Source organism: Mustelus asterias, chromosome 5 (genome assembly GCF_964213995.1).
Source record: "Mustelus asterias chromosome 5, sMusAst1.hap1.1, whole genome shotgun sequence".
NCBI lineage: Eukaryota > Metazoa > Chordata > Chondrichthyes > Carcharhiniformes > Triakidae > Mustelus > Mustelus asterias.
The window spans coordinates 69,854,285-69,877,980 of NC_135805.1; the positions used below are offsets into that span (position 1 = coordinate 69,854,285).

Genomic DNA, 23,696 nt, shown 5'->3' on the forward strand with positions numbered 1-23,696 from the left:
ATGTTCTGACAGATCAGATAGGCATCATCTGCTGAAATTCTCAGTGATAAAGTGAGATTTGCATCATTTTTCCAGGATATCCATCAAATTATAGCCTTAGCTACATGCATCAATCACTTTAAATGGAACTGCTTTAGAGCCATTGCCAGTGACGATGCTTGTGGACAAGTTGCAACAGATAGTTTCAGTGCGTGTAAACCAAACTCAAGATGGTACACTTCCCGGCTCTCTAAAAATTGTGTCATCCCTCACTTGTACAAACACAAACGAATCTGTCAGAGATGATTCTCTTCATTAAAAATACAGAACGTTGTGGAGCTTACGGAACACACAGAGCAAAAGCTCATACATTGCAGAATTTGTGGAGCTGTCTAAAAGAAACATGCAACACTGCATTTGATTTCCCTCCGTGGAAGGCAGTCACTTATCAGCTGTAAAGATTTATAACTTAGGGAAAAAGATGTAACATTTAAATTGTCTGCAAAAAAACTGTTAAAAGCACAAGTCATTGAATATTTGACAGCTGACACGTTAATATGTTTGAGTCTCAGGACCTCGGGTGCTTGGTCTTTTTAAAATTTAATTATGGGATGTGGGCATCGCTGGCAATGCCAGCATTCATTGCCCATCCCTAGCTGCCCTTGAGAAGGTGATGCTGAGCAGCCTTCTTGAACCACTGCTGTCTCTGAGGTTCTGGTACCACCTTTGTGGTTTTACTGAGTCACTGCCATTGCTGGTATCTTTTTCTTCCAACTACAAAACTTTCCAATTTTGTTCATTTCGAAGCTGAATTCTAAAAGATCAAAATATTCCCCTTTGATTAGTCACCTAATTTGAATAATGAGATCACACATTGCTGTAATGATATCACATATCCGGTTAAGCAAATGGCACAAAGTCTGTAATATGAAGTAAACCTGCTCCTTGTTATTACTTTATTTAACATCTAAATTAATATTAATACTGTTTTCATCACCGCTATGTTCTTAAAACATAAATGAACATCCTAGCATTGAACTTAATGCGAAAATTAATGTAATTACACGTGCAACGAAGCTTAGCATAATTAGAACTTCTTCTAAAGTACACACAATGTTTTGTGAAATGTGTGTCATGTTCATTTGTAGCCATTAAAAGAGCAAAAAAAATTCACTTTGTTGAAGGAGATGGTGAATTTAAATTTAATGAGGCAGGAGATGCCACAAATGGATAGAATTTAGTAAACTGGAAAGTGGTCAACACAAGTGCGGAGTTTAATGTTGTTAGCGAATACAGACTGCCAATAAAATAATATTCAATTGTATTCACACTTTCCAGAATGCCTTCCGGCTAGCATTTTCTTGCTCAATAAGCCTGCAATTATTTTCTACAAGTGGAACAACTATCCTTTAAGTTATAATTCCTATTGGAGCATATTTATAGGAATCAAGGCATGCATCCCAGAACATGATTCATCCTCGCCTAACACAACACTTTAGTTAACTAACTACAGGATGCCAAAGAAACTGATTTAGTCATCCAGTGCCACATCTATAACATCAAGCACTATTGAATTTTGCTCTAATTTGCCAGAACTACTCATAACTCCAGACTCATTCTGCATAACAAAGGTAACTTAGGTACATCCTAAGAGGGGTGCACTATTATCTCAGGTGTATATTTATTCCCCATCTCTTCCTCATCTTCATATTATCATTTGGTGACATCATTCAAAGCCATCAACCCATTTCCCACTTGATACCCAGATCTACTCCTACAGATCTACAGATCTACCCAGATGATAATGATACCCAGATCTACTCCTCCACCAACCATCTTCAGGGAGGCACGGTGGCACAGTAGTTAGCACTGTTGCCTCACAGTGCCAGGGACCCAGGTTCGATTCCTGGCTTGGGTCACTGCCTGTGTGGAGTTTGCATGTTCTCCCTGTGTCTGTGTGGGTTTCCTTCAGGTGCTCTGGTTTCCTCCCACAGTCTGAAAGATGTGCTGGTTATATGCGTTGGCCATCCTAAATTCTCCCTCAGTGGACCTGAACAGGCACTGGAGTGTGGGGACTAGGGAATTTTCACAGTAACTTCATTGCAGTGTTAATGTAAGCCTACTTGTGACACCAATAAATAAACTTTAGGTCTCCAACCCCTTCACCACTCCTCGCCAGGTCTCCATTGCCTTTGCATTGTCAGATATTTTCATTGATATCCAGTTTAGAATCAACTACATTTTGATTCAGTTAAACAACAGGAGAAATGAGCCTCATAATAAACTTGGTACTCTTGCCACTGATTCTACCTTTTCACTGGCCACAGTAAGAGACTGAACTAGACCCTTCACAATCACCATTTGATCCTGAGCTAAGTTTGTGACCCGAATCCTCTCCGTCACAAAGACCATTTACTTCCATTTTCATTCCTTACCTGCCTCCACCCATATCTCAATCCATCTGCTGCTGAAATACTCATCTGTACCTTTGTCGTTCCAGATGTAACTATTCCACTGGTCCGCTGGCTATCTCTCCATCACCTGTAAATTGCAGTTTCTTCAAAATTCTGATGCCTGCACCAACAACCCACTCACCTCTTACTCTACCTTTGCACCCAGTCCCCAAACATTTACAAGGAATTCTCAATATTGTGTTTATTGGGAGAGATTCTTCTTTCTACATCTCTGGAAACTGAGACCCCGACTACCACCCTGTCCCAGAACTCTGTTTCTTTGGCTTTGACACCCTGCCATCTTTGTTGACCAATACCTTTCAGAGATGTATCCAAAATTGCTGTCCATCCCAAGAAATTGATAATAACAGAAGAGCAGCTCTGCAGAACAGATGTTTTATACATAACCTCCCAGTTACCATGGTATGTATATTGTCTTATCTTCAAATAAAGAACCCACATTCTTAATCTACCACTCCTTGTTTTCTGATTGATGTGTTTGTGCTAAACAAAGGAACATGACGGTCTTCACTCCTCCTATTGGTGGCTTTTCCTTCAGCCAACTAGGTCCCACACTCCGGAATTCCTTTCCTAAATTGCTAAGTCTTTCCATATCCCTCACCACCTTTACAACTACCCTTAAACCCACTTTGTTGACCGATTTTCCAGTCACAATTCCGAATGATTTGGCATCATTAACACAACACAGTAGTCTTGGGATATTTTCCTATGTTAAAGGTGATGTATAATGTGCTTTGCAGATGTGTCTCCTCAGACTCACCTCCTTACACTTATTTATTAATATGTCCACTGTTCGCTTCACATGCCGTATCAGCTCATTGCAGTAATACTGTTTCAACCACCAGAGGGTGCTGCTGGACTATAAGTCACTTACACCAGAGCCATTGAAGGACCGGATGAAATTTAATTTCCCCGCCTCGGGCTGCAGATGTTGCAATGAGGAGGTTGGAGTGTCCATTGTCCTACAACTGCAGTTGCAGACTTCGGATTACAGTGTCTTTCCACTGCAAAAAATAAATGCGATTTGAAAAAGAGTTGCTGTTGGCAGAACTCAGATTCCAAGGCAGTAAAAAAAAATCATTATTTTTAGTGAGGCACATAAAACACCAACTTAAGTGAAGGAGTGCCTGCTGACAGCAAGAACAATCTATAAACAAGTTGGTAAGTGCAACTTAAAAACACGGTATTTCAGAGAACACATTGCAATATAAACACACAATTATAACCAGGACAGTGGAGGTTTGGACTCTGTGCTGGGGTGATATTACTGCTTATTTTAGGTGTTAATTCACTGCCACTTCTCTTCCAGGAATGTCGACCTTGGAGAGGTTCTGCTCTTCTCTTTGACCAGATTTCAATTTGACGTTGTCACCATGTTCACCTTCATTGCTTTCCACTTCTGACCTGGTGTTTGATAAAGTGTTCACCAAAACTTCCATTCACGGCCACATATTCATCCCCAGTCACTGCCTCCAGCTCCAACTTACCCCATGTGAATTCCACCTGAAGCTCCATTCTTCATGTTTCCAATCCACCCAGGATTACAGGCATCTTACACTGTTCTTGCTAAATCCTGTGATCCACACTCAGTGGTGTGCTCCACAACATCTACATACTTGACCTGCCTCTCCAGCAGCACCAACCATCTCACCCTATCTCAAAGCTGTCCTTATCCCTAGTTCCATTTCATTTTTGTCTCCTCCGGCAGCTAAACAAGAAACGTTTCCCATTCCTTTCAGGTGTTAAGGAACACAACCTCCAACAACTTATTGATACCAATGCCCGTCCAGATCCTTTCATCCCTTCCCTTCCCTCTATCCCATCACTTTTTCTAACCCCAGCTCTTGCTGTGTACCCATGACATTCTCTGACCTTCCCCTCTCTGACACTGAACAGTCTGTGTTCAGCAAAGAACTCAGTTCTATCCCTTACACCTCCACCTCAATGAATTTCGGGCTCTGCATGGTGTTGAGCTCTTCTTCCATTGCCTTGGTCTCCATGCTCACTTCTTTGGGCAGGAGTCCTTTCACCTGTTTCCAGTATTCTCCCTCCTCCTGAAACCCTCCCTCCGGTCTCTTACCCGCTCTTGATCTTTTCATTGAGATCTGTCGGCATTTTCTCTGCTCTCCTCAACCACTCTAACCTATCTCCCTCTGAACTCACTGATTCCCTTCTCTCAGGTCCAACCCTGACTTTGTTAGGGTTGGACTTGATGATGAGGGTGGTGCACCTGCTGCCTGGTGTACCGACCTCTGCCTCACAGAGGCTGAGCGCCAACTTTCAGATATTTCTTCCGACTTCCCTCTGGACCATGACCCCACCACCAAACATCAAGCTATTGTTTCCAGGACTGTCACTGACCTCATTTCCTCTGGAGACCTTCCTTCAACAGCTTCCCACTGCATAGTCCCCAAGCCACTTCTCCCTCCTTCCCAAAATCCACAAACAGAACATCATTTCAGCCTGTTTCTGTCCCACTGACCTTACTCCTCCCCTTGTCCAGTCTCCTCCCACTTACATTCATGGTTCCTCTGATGCCGTATGTCATTTCATCAATTTCAAGTTTCGTGGTAAATGTGTTGGGTTCCCAAAACACTGACTTATAACAAAGAATAGTTTACCCACTAGCTTAGCAGCGACTTTGTGCTTGCAGTCTGCCCACAGCCCCGGGGAGAACTCACACGCTCCTGATGCGTGACATCTTTTGCAGCCGGACCATCAGGTCAACACTCTGTCTATACTGACCCTCACCATCCCCTCTTCACTATGGACACCTGATCCCCCTACACCTCCACCAGGACACACTGCGAGCTTTCCGCTTCTTCCTTGGACAGAGGCCGGAACAATCCCTGTCCTCCGCTACCTTCTCCACAAGGCTGAGCTTGTTCTCTCACTCAACAATTTCTCCTTTAGTTTGTCTCAATTCCTACAAATAAAAGGTGTGGCTATGGGTGCCCTCATGGGTCCTAGTTACACCTGGCTTTTTGTGGGGTGTGTGGAACATTCCTTGTTCCAGTCCTACTCAGAGCCGATCCCATTGCTATTTTTCCGATCTATCAATGATTGTATTGGTGCCTCTTCATGCTCTTAACTGGACCTGGAAAAATTAATCAACTTTGCTTCCAATTTCCACCTTTCTCTCACCTTCACATGGTCCATCTCTTCCCTTCCCTTTCTTGACTTCTCTATCTCCATTTCTGGGGATATACTGTCTACAAATATTCATTACATGTCCACCAACTTCCACAGCTACATCAAGTACATCTCCTCACACCCTCCTTCCTATTCTTCCAGTTCCTCTGCCTCCGTTACATAATGTTCCAGTGATGCAATCTTTCACAGTGACGCTTCCAAGACATCTTCCTTTTTCCTCAGCAAAAGATTCCCCCCCCCACCCTCACTGTGGTTAACAGGGACCCCAATTGTGTCTGACCCATTTCCTGTGCTTCTACCCTCCCCCATTCCCCTCCTCCTCCCACTCATAACCAAGACAGGGTCCCCCTTGTCCTCACTTTCCACCCCACCAGCCTTTGTATTGAAAGGATCATCCTTCACCTTTTCTGCCAATTCCAGCATGATGGCACCATGAAACACATCTTCCCCTCATTTCTCCAGTGAGCTATTCCACAGGGACCTTTCCCTCTGCAACACCCTGGTCCATACGTCCATCACTCCCAACTCTTTCCCTCTTTCCACGGCACCTTCCCATGTTTCTGAAAATGCTTATACCAAAAAGGTGTATAATTAACACTTTCCGACTGGTATTATCTCAAATGTAACCGCCACAGTAATCTTGAAAGAAAATATATTAATATTATTATTAGTTGAGCAACAGCTGGGTGACATATACTGATACAATTGTGCTTTATTCCTGCTTACAACCTTGCTCAAAATGTTTCAAATCCAAATCTAAATTGGACACATGGCTGTCTTATAATAAGAATTGCAATCTGACGGTGTGTAAGAATGATGGACAGCCCTATTTATTTAAGTCTTATCAAGCCTCAGCATACAACATCACCAGATTAGCTTATTTATAATTATTGGATACTTGAGGGGACAGGATAAGCCCAGTAACAGAGAGATATTTCCTTGCTATTAACTCTCAGCCATTCATTCACTCATATCCTGGAGTCCCCTGTTTGTACAACGTACAATATGCTTATTTTATGATATCATTGCCAACAACAGAGAATGTCAGGAAAGTATGGAATAACAAAGGTCCACTGGACAATCCAGAGATCATTGACCATAATCTGCCCCATTGCGAATGGATCCATGGACCATCATGCTTCATGGAGGATTTGATATTCTGTGTTTCCAATTAAAGAGTTAATCACGACTTTAATTACTTTTTCTGGGGATTGATTCTGTTACTCAATGAAAAAAAAAGCCTTTTAATCTTTATTCTTGCTGGAGGCTTGTTAATTTTGTATTCATGTACTGATTCTGTGATCACAATCTAAGTTCAATAACCCTTCCTACATCTGCACTAATTAGGCATCTCATCATTTTAATCTTTAGACTGCCATAAATCCTGGGGAATGAATGTGTCCCTCGTTCAGATCATTTTACTTTAGTTCACACACCATGGCATTAAGTTAAACAATTATATTACAACAACAATTGGCACTAGCATGTTAACTACTGTAATATCTACCCCATATAATCAACCAAGCAAACGATAGAGGATTTTTAAAAGTACATCTGTTCTACTTACTCTGCTCCCCTCCAATTCTCTCTTCTGTCCCATTCTCTATCTTGTCTATACTTTTTTCAATTAATTTTTTTTCTGCCTTGTTTCACTTATTTATTCTAACAAAATTCAGTTTTCTTTTTCAAATTGTAAAGTGCAGTGAAATAAATCCAAATTGGCTGCAGTGTAACATCTTTCATATTGTCCCTAAGGACTTTACAATGAATTAATTCCGCAGTGTCTTCGCTGTTGAAATGTAGGAAATGCAGCAGCCATTTTGTACACAACAAGCCTCTGCTAAAAGTAACATGATAATGGCTAGATGATTGAAGATTTTTATGATGTTGTTTAGGGGATAAATATTGGATAGGAAGCAGGATAACCTCACTATACTTTTCAGCAGCAATTAAACTCGGACCTGGGGGGTGGGGGTGGGGGGGGGGGGGGGGGGGGGTGCGGGGGGCAAGGTTTAGGGGAGTATTAAGGAGCGGTAAGGTAAGGCCTAATTCAATTAACCTTTTGGCGGCAGCGGCAGGGTAAATCAATGATAGTACGGGGACAGACAGCGGCGTTCTGAGGTGACGCCGCAGTTTCAGAAAGTGACCAACTGGACCAGCTGTTTAGTGAGTAACTCCAGGTGGATATTTTCAAACTATATTAAATTGCAAGTAATTGTTCAAACAAGGGCAGCCACGTATTTCATTTATTTTGTTTTTTAAAAGTCTTGCAAAACTTGAAATTTAAAGGGTTCAGCCATGATAGGAGAGCTCCACGCCGTGGTTTGCAACTCCTGCTGTATGTGGGAAGCCGGGCACATTTTCAGTGCGTGGGGCCAGCAGGTGTGCAGGAAGGGTGTCCAGCTGCAGCTCCTGGAAGCTCAGGTTTCACAGCTGGAATGGCGGTTGGGGAATGCTGTGGAGAATCTCTGAATCTGAGAGCATCGTGAATAGAACACTTAAAGAAGTAGTCACACCGCAGCTGAAGAGATTTCAGGAAGGAAAGGAATTGGTGACCACTAGGTAGTCCAAGAGAAAGAGGCAGGTAGTTCAGCAGTCCCCTAGGTTCCCACTCGCAAATCAGTATTCCAAGCTGTTACCCCAGGACTTCTGTCATCACCCCACCCCCACACTTTTTCTAATCCCTGTAAAAATCATACAATATAAAGCAAGTAGAATCCTAGGTTTAGAAAAAGACACTACGCTGCAATATATTAGATTCCACAGAAGTAATGCTCACCTCTGGAAATTAATTTATAATAAAACACCCTTTTCTCATTAAAAATACAATTTTAAGTAAAATCTCATGGTGGCACAGTGGTTAGCACTGTGGCTTCACAGCGCCAGGGACACAGGTTCGATTCCCGGCTGGGTCACTGTCTGTGTGGAGTCTGCACATTCTTCCCATGTCTGTGTGGGTTTCCTCCGGGTGCTCAGGTTTCCTCCCACGGTCTGAAAGACGTGCTGGTTAGGTGCATTGACCTGAACAGGTGCCGGAATGTGGTGACTGGGGGAATTTCACAGCAACTTCATTGCAGTGTTAATGTAAGCCTTATTTGTGACTAATAAATAAATTTTAAACTTTTTCCTTTTTCTTTAATTCATAAAAGGTTGCATTTATGCAATGAAAACTAAAGGGACAGAGTAGGCCAGAATGTTTGTTTGTAATGACAGTGGAAGTGTCAGCATTTGCTGCCATTACTGAGTAAAATCACAGCAACTTCTAGCGTTTGAATACATGTCATTATAAGCATGGAAATCCAGGCATTGCTAGTGTGACCCCTGATCCTCCAAATCGTGCTGTTGCAATCTTCACCACTGCAACAATCAGTGATTTGATGGAAACTTCAATGTCATACTGCATGACAACTTCACTGTTTCTGTGTGCCAGACATCCCTTGTAGATAGTGCCAGAATGAAATTCATGCTGTAATCCATCACTAGGATTGCCTTTTTTCACTTCCCTGATATCACTCAATTTTGCTTCTGTCTCAGCTCATCTGTCGCTGAAACCCTCATGTCTTAGTTAACTTTAGACTTGACTATACCAACGTACTCCTTTAGACTTGACTATACTGAGGTATTTCTGGCTGATCTCCTGCATTCCACTGTCTGCAAGCTTAAGATCATCAAAAGTTCTATTGCCCATGCCTTCACTCACATCACATCCCATTCGCCTGTTGCTGTCTTGGCAGACTGACATACACTGGCTTCCAGTTAAGCAACATCTTGATTTTAAAATTCTCATCAAATCCCTCCATGGCCTTGTCCCATCCCTTTCTGTTATCGCCCCCTCCACATTCACAGCCCTCTGAGATATCTGCATCCATCTTATTCTGGCCTCTTGAGCACTCCCAAATTTAATCCCTCCTCCACTGGTGGCTACGCCTTCAGTTGCCAAAACCCTGAAGCTCTGGAATTCCTTCCCAAAACCGCTCCACCTCTCTATCTTTTCTCCTTGAAGACCTCCTTAAAATTAACCTATCGCCATGACTAAGCTGTTGGCAATCTGGCCCATCTCCATATGTGGTTTTGTGACATTCTTTTCTAATGCACCCGTCAAGTACCTTGGGATGTTTTATTTTGCTCAAGACATTATAAATATTGGCTAGGAAGCTGGATGAATTGACTACACTTTCCGGCAGCGATGAAGCTCGGGGCCTGGGAGGAGAACCCAAAGCTTAGGGGAGTATTAAAGAGCGGTAAGGTAAGGCCTAATTCACTTACTATTTTGGCGGCTACGGCAGCAACATTATGTTGTTGTTGTAATAGGGGAAATCAACCAGACAGAATCTGCTAATCTGTGAGAGCAGCTTGCCTCAAGGTCAGCAGCCTGCGCTATCCCTTCGCCACTGAAAAACCCAGGCCACCCTCTGTCATTTCCTCATGATCATCTGCTGGTTCCCGGCTGGTATCATGAAAATTAAACTATTATTTTTCCTGGACAATCGTGACACTTAACTACCATTATAAATTAAAGGATAACATTTCTCTTTCTCTCTGTGTGTTTGTCCTGAAAAAGACAACTTAATATATTTTTCTGTAGATTTATTGCCAGCACTAAACACTCCCAGGGAAACGGAACAGAAAATCAGTCATACCAGATAAATTAACTGATTGTTTGAGGCATTAATCTCTGACTAGTTTAAATTAATGCGGTTGAGGGCCGATTGTCTTGCATCGCAAACAGCAGGCACAGAGAAACTCCAACTGTGAAGAATGAATTGGCAGTGTGTCACAGCTTTTCTGCAGGAGACTACCAGTCTGCAACACTGATGGTACCTTCAGTTGTACCTGCTCCTCATAATTTCCCCGGAACCCTATCAACCAGGGCTCAGCTGCCACTGAAAGAGGAATAAACAATATTCTTTGCCTATCTGCATCATCTCCTCATGGTGGAAAGGTGTGGTTGTTAAAACAAGCCAAAACATTTGTGCACATTTTTGATAGCTTGGACGATGAGTTAGAGCCAGCAGATTTAAAGGGTTGCGACTGAAGTGACAGCCATACAATTGTGGCTTTATGTACTGGCTGTTATTGCATTTCTTTTGGGATCCGCAACCGAATGCTGTACTTCAGATTAAATGAAAAGTGCTCAACATGCATTTGTTGTAAGGCTCTTCCATTCAGCCTGCAAAGAACTCAAGAGGTCACTTTACCCCTGATAATGTTATGTTTTATTTTGTTGCATTTGCTATGCAGCACATTTTAATGGCACTCTGAGTACTAGACTGCTCCAATGAACTGGAATGAGCAAACAGTACATAAAATCCAAATGTCAAGCAATGCTAATGGTTAATTCATGAATGGCTCCTGCAATAAATATAATCCTGAACAAAATAAAAGCAAACTTCTACATTACAGGAACAAAAGTTTATTTAGCAATCAATACAAACTTTCAGACAATGTGACATCCCAAGATAAAATACAAATTATATTTCACATATACATTATATTTCAACATATTGCACATTTGTACATGAAATGATATGTGTAACTTTGAAGGGGTCAATATGTACTGAGAAGATGCCAGTTGGGTACTAGGTATTTCTCCCAAAGGGGGCAAAGGAAAATCATAGGGAAGGTCACTTTTAACCTATCTACGAGCCAGTGATGTGTGACAGATTTGGAAGAACGTCACCTGTTTCAACCTCTGAATTGGGAAATGGTAAGGAACGCAAGGAGTCCAAAATCATAATTTTAAATTAACAGGTAAAGAAAATAATTTACATCTTATGCTGTTGGAAATATTACACAGATTCTTTAAAGCCCTAGATGGCATTTCAAACTGACCCAGGCAAATAACACAAGTCCTCACAATTAGCGCTGTTAATGCTGTAACTGATGCTTTTTCAAAGATTTTGTCACAATAAATATATTAAACTGTGCTAAAAATGTATTTTTATAGCATCATGCTTGTACTGCAGATCTATGCGGTTTTAAAGATCCATTAGGAATTTGGCTAGTTTTAGAATGTAAAGTATCTTGCAAACCATTCCTCATGCTGTGGATCAGATGAAGACTCTGTGACTAGAGTGGTTTCCATCGGCGGAGGGCTACATTAAAAAAAAGAAAACATTTTTATAACTGGACAATGACAGTTCAAAAGACATCTGTGACCTCATTAATTATTTCCACTGGCACCGTCCATCGCATCCTCTGGAAAAAAATTCATTTTCCGCAATAGGAATTATGTTCTGCACCCTTTCCTTTTCTTCTCCCCCTATGTACTCTATGAACGCTATGTTTTGTCTGTATAATGCACAATAAACAATATTTTTCACTGTATACCAATACGTGTGACAATAATAAATCAAATCGAATAGAAACTGTAACCACTTCACAATGGAACATTAGCCCAAATCTTCCTGACTGCAGATTGTCAGAGATGGAGCATCCATTGGGAAATGTGCATCAGGATACTGCAGAAGTCCTAACACACAAACATACTTGAAAATTGTCCAGGGAGTTTAACCTTCCAATGGTCTGTGAATATCTGTGAGAAGTCTCACAACACCAGGTTAAAGTCCCACAGATTTATTTGCTACCAAATAAATCTGTTGGACTTTAACCTGGTGTTGTGAGACTTCTTACTGTGTTTACCCCAGTCCAACGCCGGCATCTCCACATCATGAATATCTGTGACCCAGAGTTCAGGGTGGAGACTTGGGCTAAATACACAGGACTTAAATATATATATATTTTTTATGTGAGACAGTTTAAAATACCTGAGCTAGCAGCTGGTCATTCAACTGAGCACTGCAAACTCTCCCTCCAAATTATCACATCCCCCCATCCCCCCAAAAAACCTGCCTGTCTAACCCCCAAACACCTGGCGAATTCCCGACCTGCCTCTCTGATCCACCTACCTCCAGAAAACCCGACTACCCTTTTTAACCAGACCCAACTACCCACCTCACCCACTCAACCTGTCACCTATCCACCCATTCACTCCCTCACTCGTACACTAACCCATACTCATTCAGTAAAAGAGTTCAGCCTTTAAAAACTTACCTGAATATGGGAACTACTGTGTCCTTTCTTTTCCTAACTTTACTACCCTTGCTGTACTTACCCTGGTGACATTGCGCTGCCCATTTTTGCTTCAGCCAGATCGGAAGATCTTGGCAGAAATGGGCAGTATCATCAGGTCAGTAAAATCATGAGCAGTGGCAATGTGTCCAGCATTACCACTGACCAGACGTTCTAGGCCAATGTCCTTTCAAGAGATTTGGATCAATATGTCGGCACTGACCTGGTGATCTTCCTGCATTTGAATAACAAAGTTTTGTGCACAAGACATTATTCTGATCAATATCTTTCAATGGACTAAGTGGCATCGAGGCCTCAAATCTACCAAGTAATGAAAACATGCACAAAAAATGAGATCAGAGCAGCTAACAAATAGTGAATATGGAACCAAGATCAACCACAATATTGTGAGGCAGCTTTTCACGTGAAGTTAAATAATCAGGAAGAGCATATCTAGAATATTCAACCCACACATACAATTTAGTGAAAAACCTGGTTAAGGATTTAGAATCCAAGTGTTCAAGCCAGGGAGATGTCGGGTTAAGGCAATAATACTGACTAAATGCATAAATTTCCCCAAAAGAATGGCTCATACTCACTCAGGTTGTTTTAGCAGATGATCATTGGCATGATCAGAATGGGTTTGGACTTTTCTCAGTGGGTCCTACCTCAGAAAGTGGGAGTTGTTGAGTTCGCCAACCACCTCAGAACTCGGGAAAGATGTCAACAAAAGGGAGGAGATGATTGCTGGATCCAGAGGACAAGTGATTTCCACTTACCTGCCTGGATACAGTTTGCTGGCATCACTTGCCATTCCCACCCTGCCCCCTCACCCCTCCCCACACCCGCAATGATTCGACACCCACTGACCCTTATGATCGCATCCTCCAGACCCTTCCTATCTCTCCTTAATACCAAGGGCCCCTCTGACCCCACCAACTCATCCGACCTCACCCAAAGCCTCAAATCAACTCTCTCTACTCGCTGGCTGGGACCTGGTGCTGAATGTCCCTCACCCACCCCCACTCACCCAGCAAGCATCACATTCTGGCTGGTTAAAGTTGGTAAATGGAGATGGAGAAATGTGAATCAGATCCTGCTGCTAAATTTAGTAGAAACTGTAAGGAACCCATTCTTCCATGTTTCCCAATTTCAAAACAGCGCCCTGATCCTGTCTCTGCCCCTGAGCTAATATCAGGAGCAATGTGCCTGTATAAGGCTTAAATTGGCATAAATTTTAAACAGCATAGGAAGTTCCTATAAATGGATTTAAAAAGCAGCTAATATCTCAAACTAATTTCCTGAGAAATGGGAAACTCATACAGTTTGTAGAACTATCCAGATGTCAAAGCAAGATGCAGTCAGTTCGTCTGAGAACCATTTAAAAAAGAAACAAATTAAAGTTTCAGAGACCAAAAAGGGTCAATTCTCTGCTCCAGAACCTGTGTAAATATCTGCCAGGAGATTCCTATTGAACGTAAAGCTCAACCTTTCAGTTGCTTTCCTAAGTTTGGGTCAATCTGCATGTTGTTGGCAGAGAGTCTCACTCACTGGCTACACATAATGGGGATTCACAGGAACATAACCCATACTTTTCCATCCTTTAAAGTGAATGGACAAAACTGTGCTGGCAGTTTTTTTGGTGTACAGAGGCAGTGACCCTCAAGGTCACAGTGTGCATTCAAAACCTCCGATCTGCTCATTTGTTTCCCAACCATTGGCCCAAACCTCCTGATCAGGGTCGAGGGGAGAGTCGGGGGGACCGTGGGGTGGTTGGGGAGGTTAGTGTGAATGATTGGGGACATGGTCAGGTATATACACACTCGGCAGTGAGGATTTTTCTGACTAACATTTCCTGGGTAAGTAAGTCAGAACCGTCCAAAGTCTCTGACTATAACGCCACAATGACTTAAAATCCTGCCCCGTGATGGGGGAGGGGGAGGGGTGGGACATGGAGGTTAAAGTGACCTGATCTGCATTCTTGCCTATGTTGATCACAAGGCTGCCTGAAATCACCATGCCAGGGGTGATCTTTAGGTCTGCCAGGGTTAGAAGGGGCAGTCCAGTCACGACACCCCCATTCTGGCAGAGAGTGGTGAGGTCAACCCCTCACCCCCAGCCCGAGCCTACTCAATTCCCAGGATCTCTCAGGGACCCTTCCTCTGCAGCCTGGCAGTAGCAGAGGGGCAAGTGGCCACTGGACCTAACTCCTCGAATCCCCCTCGGAGCTCAAGGCACCAGACCAAAGTGTAGGACACAGTGCACTGTTGGCACTGCCAAGGCAGATGGCCTGAAGGTGGGCTGAGTAGGGAAGGGGCCTGAGGGGGGTGTTGGGTTGGGTCACCCTCATGCCTGCATGGTGTGTGTGTGTGTGTGTGTGAGTGTCGGGGGGGGGGGGGGGGGGGGGAGGGGGGGGCGTGCCCAGTGATTAAGTGGTGGGGGGGTGAATATCCCTCGCTTCTGAGGGGTTGGAATGTCTCCCTGGTCCCATGAGCCACTTGTGTGTAGCAAATGTAAAGCCCCACCGGTGCCGTTCCCCCTTGGGGACCGGGTGAATAGCAGGAGGTTGGTGAATGACCTGTCAAACCTGCTAATGACATTCAATTAGCAGGTTCACATAATTATCGGGTTGTCGCCAGCTCTGGGTGGGAGCTCGATCAGGGCGGGCAGGCGGGTGAATCCCGAGACCTGTCACGCCCGTCGGGAATCCTGATTTTCAGCCAATGGCCCATTCACCGGCTCATCGGGATTCCTGCTGGCCATCTGAGGAGGCCGGAGAATCACCCCCTATATTTCATGTACCAGGGTATCACAAGATGTTTGCAACACAGAAGGAGGCTGCTTTATCCAAGTTGACTCTTTGCAAGAGTAACTCAGCTAATCCCACTCCCCCACCTTTACCTCTGGCCCTACATTTTTTCTGTTCCAATAATAATCCAATTTCCTTTGGATATCACAGTTGAATTTGCCACCAGACGCTGAAGCAGTGTATTCCAGATCCAAACAACTCACTGTGTAAAATAAAGTTCTCCCTATTCACTTTTAGCTTTTCCTCATTCACCTTAAAATCAGTGTCCTGTGATTCCCAGTCCTTCCAAAGGGAACAGTTTTGCCCCATCTACTCTGTCCAGACTCCTCATGACTTTGAAGCATTGCTGATGAGAAAACTAGTGATTCACTGGCCCGAATATTGAGAATTTCTGACGGGAAACCAATATCACATAACTGGAATAAAAGCAAAATATTGCGGATGCTGGAAATCTGAAATAAAAACAGAACATGATGGATAAACTCAGCAGGTCTGGCAGCATCTGTGGAGAGAGAAACACAGTTAACGTTTCGAGTCCATATGACCCTTCCACAGAACTGTGTTTCTCTCTCTCTACCAATGCTGTTCCTTCACTGGCGCTGGATCAAAATCCTGGAATTCCATTTCACTGAGGGTACCTGTACCAGATGGACTGCAAAGGTTCAAGGTGGTAGTTCACCATCACATTTGCAAGGGCAATTAGGGATGGGCAACAATTGCTGGCCTAGCCAGCAACGACCACATCCCATGAAAGAATAAACAGATATCCTGGACAAATCATGGGGTCAAAAAAGGTACAGTATAAATTCAAAAATATTCTTTCTTCGGTGGGATAATGCTCGGAAAACCCCATGTCCATATTCATAAATCACTGAAGTTAGCAGGGTAATAATACCCTTCATTTATATTAAGTACCTTTAATGTAGCAAAATATCACAAGGTGCATCACAAAAACATTTACCTGTCAAAACTTGACAACGAGCCACATGGAAGCTCAGGGAAAAGCTTGGTCAAATTGGTAGGTTTTAAGAAGCAAGTAAGCAGAGAGATCCTAATTATCTTAAAGTCCATAAGACAACATTAAGGGCAGCAATACTACAAGATCTTATCACTTGTGTGACAGGAAGGATATGGAAACTTTGTGATTATGGACACAAATTCATACTACGTACCACATTAATGAAATGCATTCTGCAATTCCAGTCAAGGAAAACACAAATGGTTGACTGAGTTCATGTTCCTTTAACAGCTGATTAGAGTAGATTTAACGCTCGCCTGGGATGAGATTACCTGCATAATTATTTGTGCATTGTATGTAATAGATCCAAATAAAGGGAAGGGAAAAAATCAAAGTGGAGAAAGAAGCATTAGTTTAAAACCAAACATGTTAAACAGTGATAAAAATCACTAACAGCTTATATTCATATAGCACCTTTAATGTAAGGTGCCAAGGTGCTTCACAAGAGCATTACAAAACATCAAGCCACTTAAAAATATTAGGTCAGATAACCAAATGCTTGGTCAAGGGGCAATTTTTAAGGAGAGTATTAGAGGAAGAAAGCAAAGTAGAGAGGCTCTAAAGTGTAACACAATGCAACATATAAACAGAAAAGCAGCTTTAGGTCCACATACAAAAATGTCTTCTGAATAATGGTAAAAATAGGGACTCGGGTACCTGAGGAAACGTCTTCAGTCAAATTTCCAGAGCCAAGGTCTGTGTAAGTCATCGCAAGAATGGTACTGATTATACAGACTTAATCTTAATTCATAAAATGTTGCAAATCGCAACTGACAGTGGTTATGTTATTTCTACTTAATTCCTCATGTTGCGGCATAGTGGTCATATTCCCTAATTAGTAATCCAGAAGTCTGGAGCTCTGACAGTTGTGGAATTTATTCAATTGATTAAATAAATTTGAAATAAAAAGCAAGCAACAATAATGGTGATCCTAAACTACTATGATGTGAAGATGCCGGTGTTGGACTGGGGTGGACAAAATGAGAGGTCTCACGACACCTGACGAAGGAGCAGTGCTCTGAAAGCTTGTGATTTCAGATAAATCCATTAAACTACTAGATTATAGTAAAAACCCATCTGGATCAATTATTTTTAGAGAAGGAAATCTGCCATCCTTATCAAGTTGGGCCTTTATGTGTCTTCAGACCCAGCATAATGTGGTTGACTCTTCACTGCACTTGCAAATTACCTGCTAAGTCATTCAGTTATATTCATTTTTGTGGCTCACCACTACCTCATGGGCAAATATAGAACGACTATAAATTCTGGTCTTACCAACCACGGGCACCATCCATAGAACCATAGAACATTACAGCACAGAAACAGGCCTTTTGGCCCTTCTTGGCTGTGCCGAACCATTTTTCTGCCTAGTCCCACTGACCTGCACCTGGACCATAACCCTCCACACCCCTCTCCTCCATGTACCTGTCCAAGTTTTTCGTAAATGTTAAAAGTGAGCCCGCATTCACCACTTCATCTGGCAGCTCGTTCCACACTCCCAGCACTCTCTGTGTGAAGAAGCCCCCCCTAATATTCCCTTTAAACTTTTCCCCCTTCACCCTTAACCCATGTCCTCTAGTTTTTTTCTCCCCTAGCCTCAGTGGAAAAAGCCTGCTCGCATTCACTCTAGTGAGTTAATTAAAAAAACCTCATTTGTAGAAATACCTGTCAGCCAGATTTTCTGAGCTTTTGATCAGATGCAGGGAGATCTCACTAAATTCACTACTTTTGCCACAATCTTACCATTTGACTCACTGGTCGATGGGCGGGACGAGCTGGTAAGATCATGAGAGAGCTGAGAAATCAGGTTTGCACCCGATTTCTCACTTCTCGCGATCTTACCGGCACCAGATATCTGGCGACGGCTGCAAGGCTGATTGTAATATTTAAATTCCACTGTCTGTGTGGAGTTTGCACATTCTCCTCGTGTCTGCGTGGGTTTCCTCCGGGTGCTCCGGTTTCCTCCCACAGTCCAAAGATGTGCAGGTTAGGTTGATTGGCCAGGTTAAAAATTGCCCCTTAGAGTCCTGAGATGTGTAGGTTAGAGGGATTAGCGGGTAAATATGTGGGGGTAGGGCCTGGGTGGGATTGTGGTCGGTGCAGACTCGATGGGCCGAATGGCCTCCTTCTGCACTGTAGGGTTTCTATGATTTCTATGATAAGTATTACAAGTGAGACAAGATGCAAAGATCCAGGTCACTTGCCTCTGAGGCCTCACCAGTGAATGTCCTCACCGGCGCGGATCACGTATGGTTACCATCAATGGGGACCAGATGAGATGTCCCCCCCCCCCCTTCCTGTTGGACCAGAAGCCATTGAGGCTCACCCAGGAAGTCAGAGGCAGAGGGGATGGTGCCCCATGCGGAACATTGCGTATTCTGCAACCGCTGATCAATTGGTCCGTGCACGGGGTTGCGGGGGGGGGGTTGGGGGGGTGATGGATCAGACAGCCTGTGTGCAGGGGTTTGGATTGGCCGTGGAGCCCTATGATAGTTGGTGGGGGGGGGGGGGGGGGAGCGTGTGGGGGAATCAGATTGCCCATACAGGGGTAGAGGGATCGGCTGTGGACCGCAACAAGAGGGGGGGCAGCGATCGGCCGCTGAGGCCAGTGGTTGCTGGAAGAGGCAGTGATTGACATGCGCAATGCCCCTCCCCCTGCTGGCAGGAAACAGATCTTGCATTTTTTTTCACAGAGTGAGGTAACATTCCATTTTCTATTCACCCAGAAAAAAGCGCGATTCCCGTTTTCAAGCTCGTTCGGCACTTAGAATTTTTTTGGTAAGTTTGCCCCCTTTTGTCTGTTAAGGACACTTATGCAATGATCATCTCCAATAAATCAGGATCTAACCAATTTCCTCGATGTTTAAAGCACAGCTGAATTCCCCCATCAACGTGCATTGACTGGAAATTCAACATAACCAGCCATATTAATAAAGTGGCTACAAGAACAGATCAGAGGCTGGAAATTTTGCAGTGAGTCACTTCCTCATGCCTCCCAAAAATCTATTCAAATCTACAAGGTACAAGTCAGGAATATGATGGAATACCCTCCACCTGCCTGGATGAGCACAGCTCCAACACTTCTGAAGCTTCATACCATGCAGGACAATTAAGTAGCCCACTTGAACGGCACCCTATCAACCACTTTAAACAAACAATGCGATGTACAGCAGTCTACCAGATACACTGCAGCAATTCACCAAATCTCCTTCCACAGCACTTTCCAAACATCCAAACTCGATATGATAGATAGATAGATACCCTACAGTGCAGAAAGAGGCCCTTCGGCCCATCGAGTCTGCACCGACCACAATCCCACCCAGGCCCTATCCCCATATCCCACCCACTAATCCTTCTAACCTAGACATCTCAGGACTCGAAGGGGCAATTTTAGCATGGCCAATCAACCTAACCTGCACATCTTTGGACGGTGGGAGGAAACCGGAGCACCCAGAGGAAACCCACGCAGACACGAGGAGAATGTGCAAACTCCACACAGACAGTGACCCAAGCCAGGAATCGAACCCAGGTCCCTGGAGCTGTGAAGCAGCAGTGCTAACCACTGTGATACCGTGCCGCCCTGGAGCACCTGGAAGGACAAGGGCAATGACCCATGGGAACACCACCTCCTGCAAGTTCCCCTCTTGGAAATATAATTACCATTCCTTCACTGTTGCTGGGTCAAAATCCCGGGACTCCCTTCCGAACCACAGTGTGGGTGCACCGACACCATACGGACTGCAGAAGTTCAAAATGACAGCAATTCAGATGAGCCACAAATGCTGGTCTTGCCAGTGACTTTCACATCCCATTAATGTATTTTTAAAAATGCTTTACCATTCAGTCATGCTTTCAGCTCCTACATAATTCTTTTTTGGCCTGGATTTTGCAGTCAGCAATGAAACAGGATGCTTTTATCACTGGCCTCAAAGAAAGTTGGCCACAAATATGTATTGTGGCAACAACTTCACTTTCCCCGTAGCTGTTTAAGTCTGACATCAAATCAAGGGGGTATCTTTATGGGCAGAGGCAGAAATGTCAGCTAGCAACGAGACAACTTAACAATTATTTAGGCACACAAAATCTGAAAGTTAAAAGCTCTTAACATCCTTCATTTTAATTTGAAACTTCAGAAATTAAACAAAAGAGAAACTATGTTAAGGTGGAAGCTAAAATAAAGACTTTTTAAAAAAGTGCTTTCAATATAGGTATAATTTTTTATTTTAGAGAAATTTGACATCCTCCAAATATAAAATTTGTTTTTCAGACCCAGTAAGGCTGCTAATTATGAATTTAGCATACTAGTAAATACCCAGTTACCTCTGATTCAACAAGATGCAACTTTTTCCAGGGTATTTACAGGAAGACAAACAACTTTCTCTCAATTCACAATTGCAAGGGAGATGGAAGTCTTTGGGAACCTCTACAGTGCATCATCTGAAGGAACATAGAACAGCAACTTCTGGATTTTCACATTATTCTGCACCAGTTTGAATTCCTGAAGTTGTTGTCAGTTTCAGTGGAGTAATGATGGTGAGCACTGACAGCGTTACTGTCGGTAAAATCCAGGCCTCTGTATGGAACCACAGAATCGTCACAGCATTCGGCCTATTGTGTTCATGCTGACTCTCCAAAGGAACAATTCACGTACTTACACTCTCCTACCCTCTCCCCACATGCCTGCACATTCCTCCTTTTCAGATATTTTGAGAATGTAGACCAATTTACAACATGGGAGGTGGTCATTCTGCCTGGTGTATCTGTAGTAAGAAGTTTAACAACACCAGGTTAAAGTCCAACAAGTTTATTTGGTAGCTTATGCTACCAAATAAACCTGTTTGACTTTAACCTGGTGTTGTTAAGCTTCTTACTGTGTTTACCCCAGTCCAACGCTGGCATCTCCACATCATTGTGTATCTGCACCAGCCAAAAATCAAGTCACCGTGCCTAATCCCCTTTTCTCTCTCCTCCTTTAACTCATTCCTCATAACTTCTGTCTGTGGCCAAGCTTCTGGTCATCATCTGCCCTGCCATCTCCTTCTCTGGCATAGTATTAAGATTTAATTCATTACAATCTTATGAACCTTAGAACTCTTAGTTACGTTAAAGGTATTATATAAGTGCAAATTGTTCTTATTTTCAACTTTCCTTCAATGATTTGTGAATATCCACCCCAGATCTTTTTATTCTGGTGCCCCCCCCCCCCCAAAAAAAAGACCATTTAGATTATGCTGTACCTCCATGATGTTTCTCCCAAAGTGCACATACTTCACACTTACCCGCATTAAAGACCCCAATTCGGTCTTTAAAACTTATCACCTGCACTGACTGACTTAAGGGAATGCAACCAACTTTATGCATCCTTTCCTCATAATTCAACCCTTTAATCCTTCATATGCCAAATTGAGACTGAGTGGCTTTCTGTTCAATTTTCCAAAATTGTTTTGTGATGTAAAAAGGCACAATGCCACTAACTTTGTGAAGGAACTAACATTTCTTGGCTCAAGGAGATAATTGCCTTGAGCACAGCTGAGTATGATTTCTTGCAACGGGTAAGTTGTGGAAGAGAGGAGAAACATTCAGAATGGTTTACATTTTACTCAAATGACATTTTGGCTGAGAATCTTGCCGTAGTTTCTATGCACTTTTTTTCTGCTGGGGCAGAGTTAGTTACTTTGTGCTTTCTGTTGAAATGATAGCTAGAAACTAGATCACAGAAACTCTTTTGAAGTCAAACTGTGGACATCTGTGTGCGCACGCTTATTGGAGAAAGGGGTACACTAAGATTCAACCATGACCTTATCAAATAGTCACACAGATTCCAAACTTTGTCCAGCATCCTTGATCTGAAAACTACACTATATCAGCCATGTTTAGCTTTTCCTTGTTTTTAACATGAAATGCCAGTTGTGCGGGTCCTGTTGTTAAGGTGTTTCGCTTTAAAGTGTTCTTTCTCTACACTGTTATGGCTGAGCTAGGAGCAGCTGCCGGTCTTGATGAGAATCTGATTTATCATACAATTTAACCTTCCCATTAAATTGTTTCTGCAAGAATAAATGGCCCTGAAAAAATGTGATTTGAATTGTACGTCCCATCTGTCTTGCGTTTCTAATGTCCTTTGCCCTTACTGTTCCTTCCTCAATTTGTTGACAGATTCCACAGGCTGAAAAATCAAGGTCGAGTCCAACATAGTAGAGATTTCCATCAGTTACAGAATTGGAAGGAAATCTGAAGCAATGTGAGGGAACTGATTTTAAAAAATTTAATTTGCCTATTGTTGAGGAAGATCCTCGATCCAAACAGCAACTGAACTGAAAAAGCAGAAAAGGTACACCTAGAAATGAAACTGAACTTCCCAGCCACAAAGGAAACCAAAAACGGTTTGAGGTTGGAAAATCAAAACTAAACGCTTTTTGCAAGACAAAAAAGGACGCAGATCAGTGTAAGCAGCAACAGCAGCTGTTGAACCCACTGACGCAGCACAAGCAAGCTGAAGACTGGTGGGGGAGTCCAGAACTAGGGGTCATAGTTTGAGGATCAGGGTTAAACCTTTTAGGACTGAGGTGAGGAGAAATTTCTTCACCCAGAGAATGGTGAATCTATGAAGACAGTCCAGAGTTAGAAATTGAGAATAAGTTGCTCCAGCTGTTTCTATTACTGGAAGAGAACACTGATGGGTCTCCCCCATCCAGACCAAATTGAGTAAGTTGCCAATGTGTGCCATTTGCTCTGGATATCGTGCCCACATAGAACTTGGGTTAGCTGTGCATTGCTGTCAGTAGCAAGATCAAACAATAGCTCCTGGGAGAAAGCCAAAATTCCTTGTTAGGAAGACAGCTTTTGAAGGACTGAATGTAATCACCAAAATCTGAGTACTGCTGAGCCAATTTGCAAGCTCTGACTTAGTTGCACCTGCCATTTATTTTGCAATTTACAGTTTATAATCAACCACAATTTGCCTGTTGATTATGTTTAGCTCATGTTAATTCTGGATATTAGAATATAGCACAGTAATAGTGCTTGCTTTGCTAACTCTGATCATAGAATCCCTACAATGCAGGAGGAGGCCTTTCAGCCCATCAAGTTTGCACCAACTCTCCAACAAGCCATCCCACCCAGGCCCCACATATTTATCCCACTAATCCCCTGAACCTACATATCTTGGGACACTAAGGGACAATTTAGCATGGCC

General features: G+C 43.1%; 1 protein-coding gene across 8 annotated transcripts in view; it reads right to left on the reverse strand.

Annotated features, from left to right (window-relative positions):
• Positions 1-11,005: 11,005 nt before the first annotated feature.
• fam184ab (family with sequence similarity 184 member Ab) overlaps positions 11,006-23,696 on the reverse strand; it is a 189,140-nt gene continuing 176,449 nt past the window's right edge. For 5 of the 8 annotated variants that reach the window (XM_078212733.1, XM_078212732.1, XM_078212727.1 and 2 more), the window contains one exon: positions 11,006-11,701. In XM_078212733.1, coding sequence (XP_078068859.1) covers positions 11,614-11,701 — 88 coding nt within the window. In that variant the 3' untranslated portion in view covers positions 11,006-11,613. Of the gene's footprint in view, positions 11,702-20,164; positions 20,243-23,696 lie in introns of all 8 variants that reach the window. The other 3 variants (XM_078212723.1, XM_078212722.1, XM_078212725.1) reach the window with 3 other exon arrangements.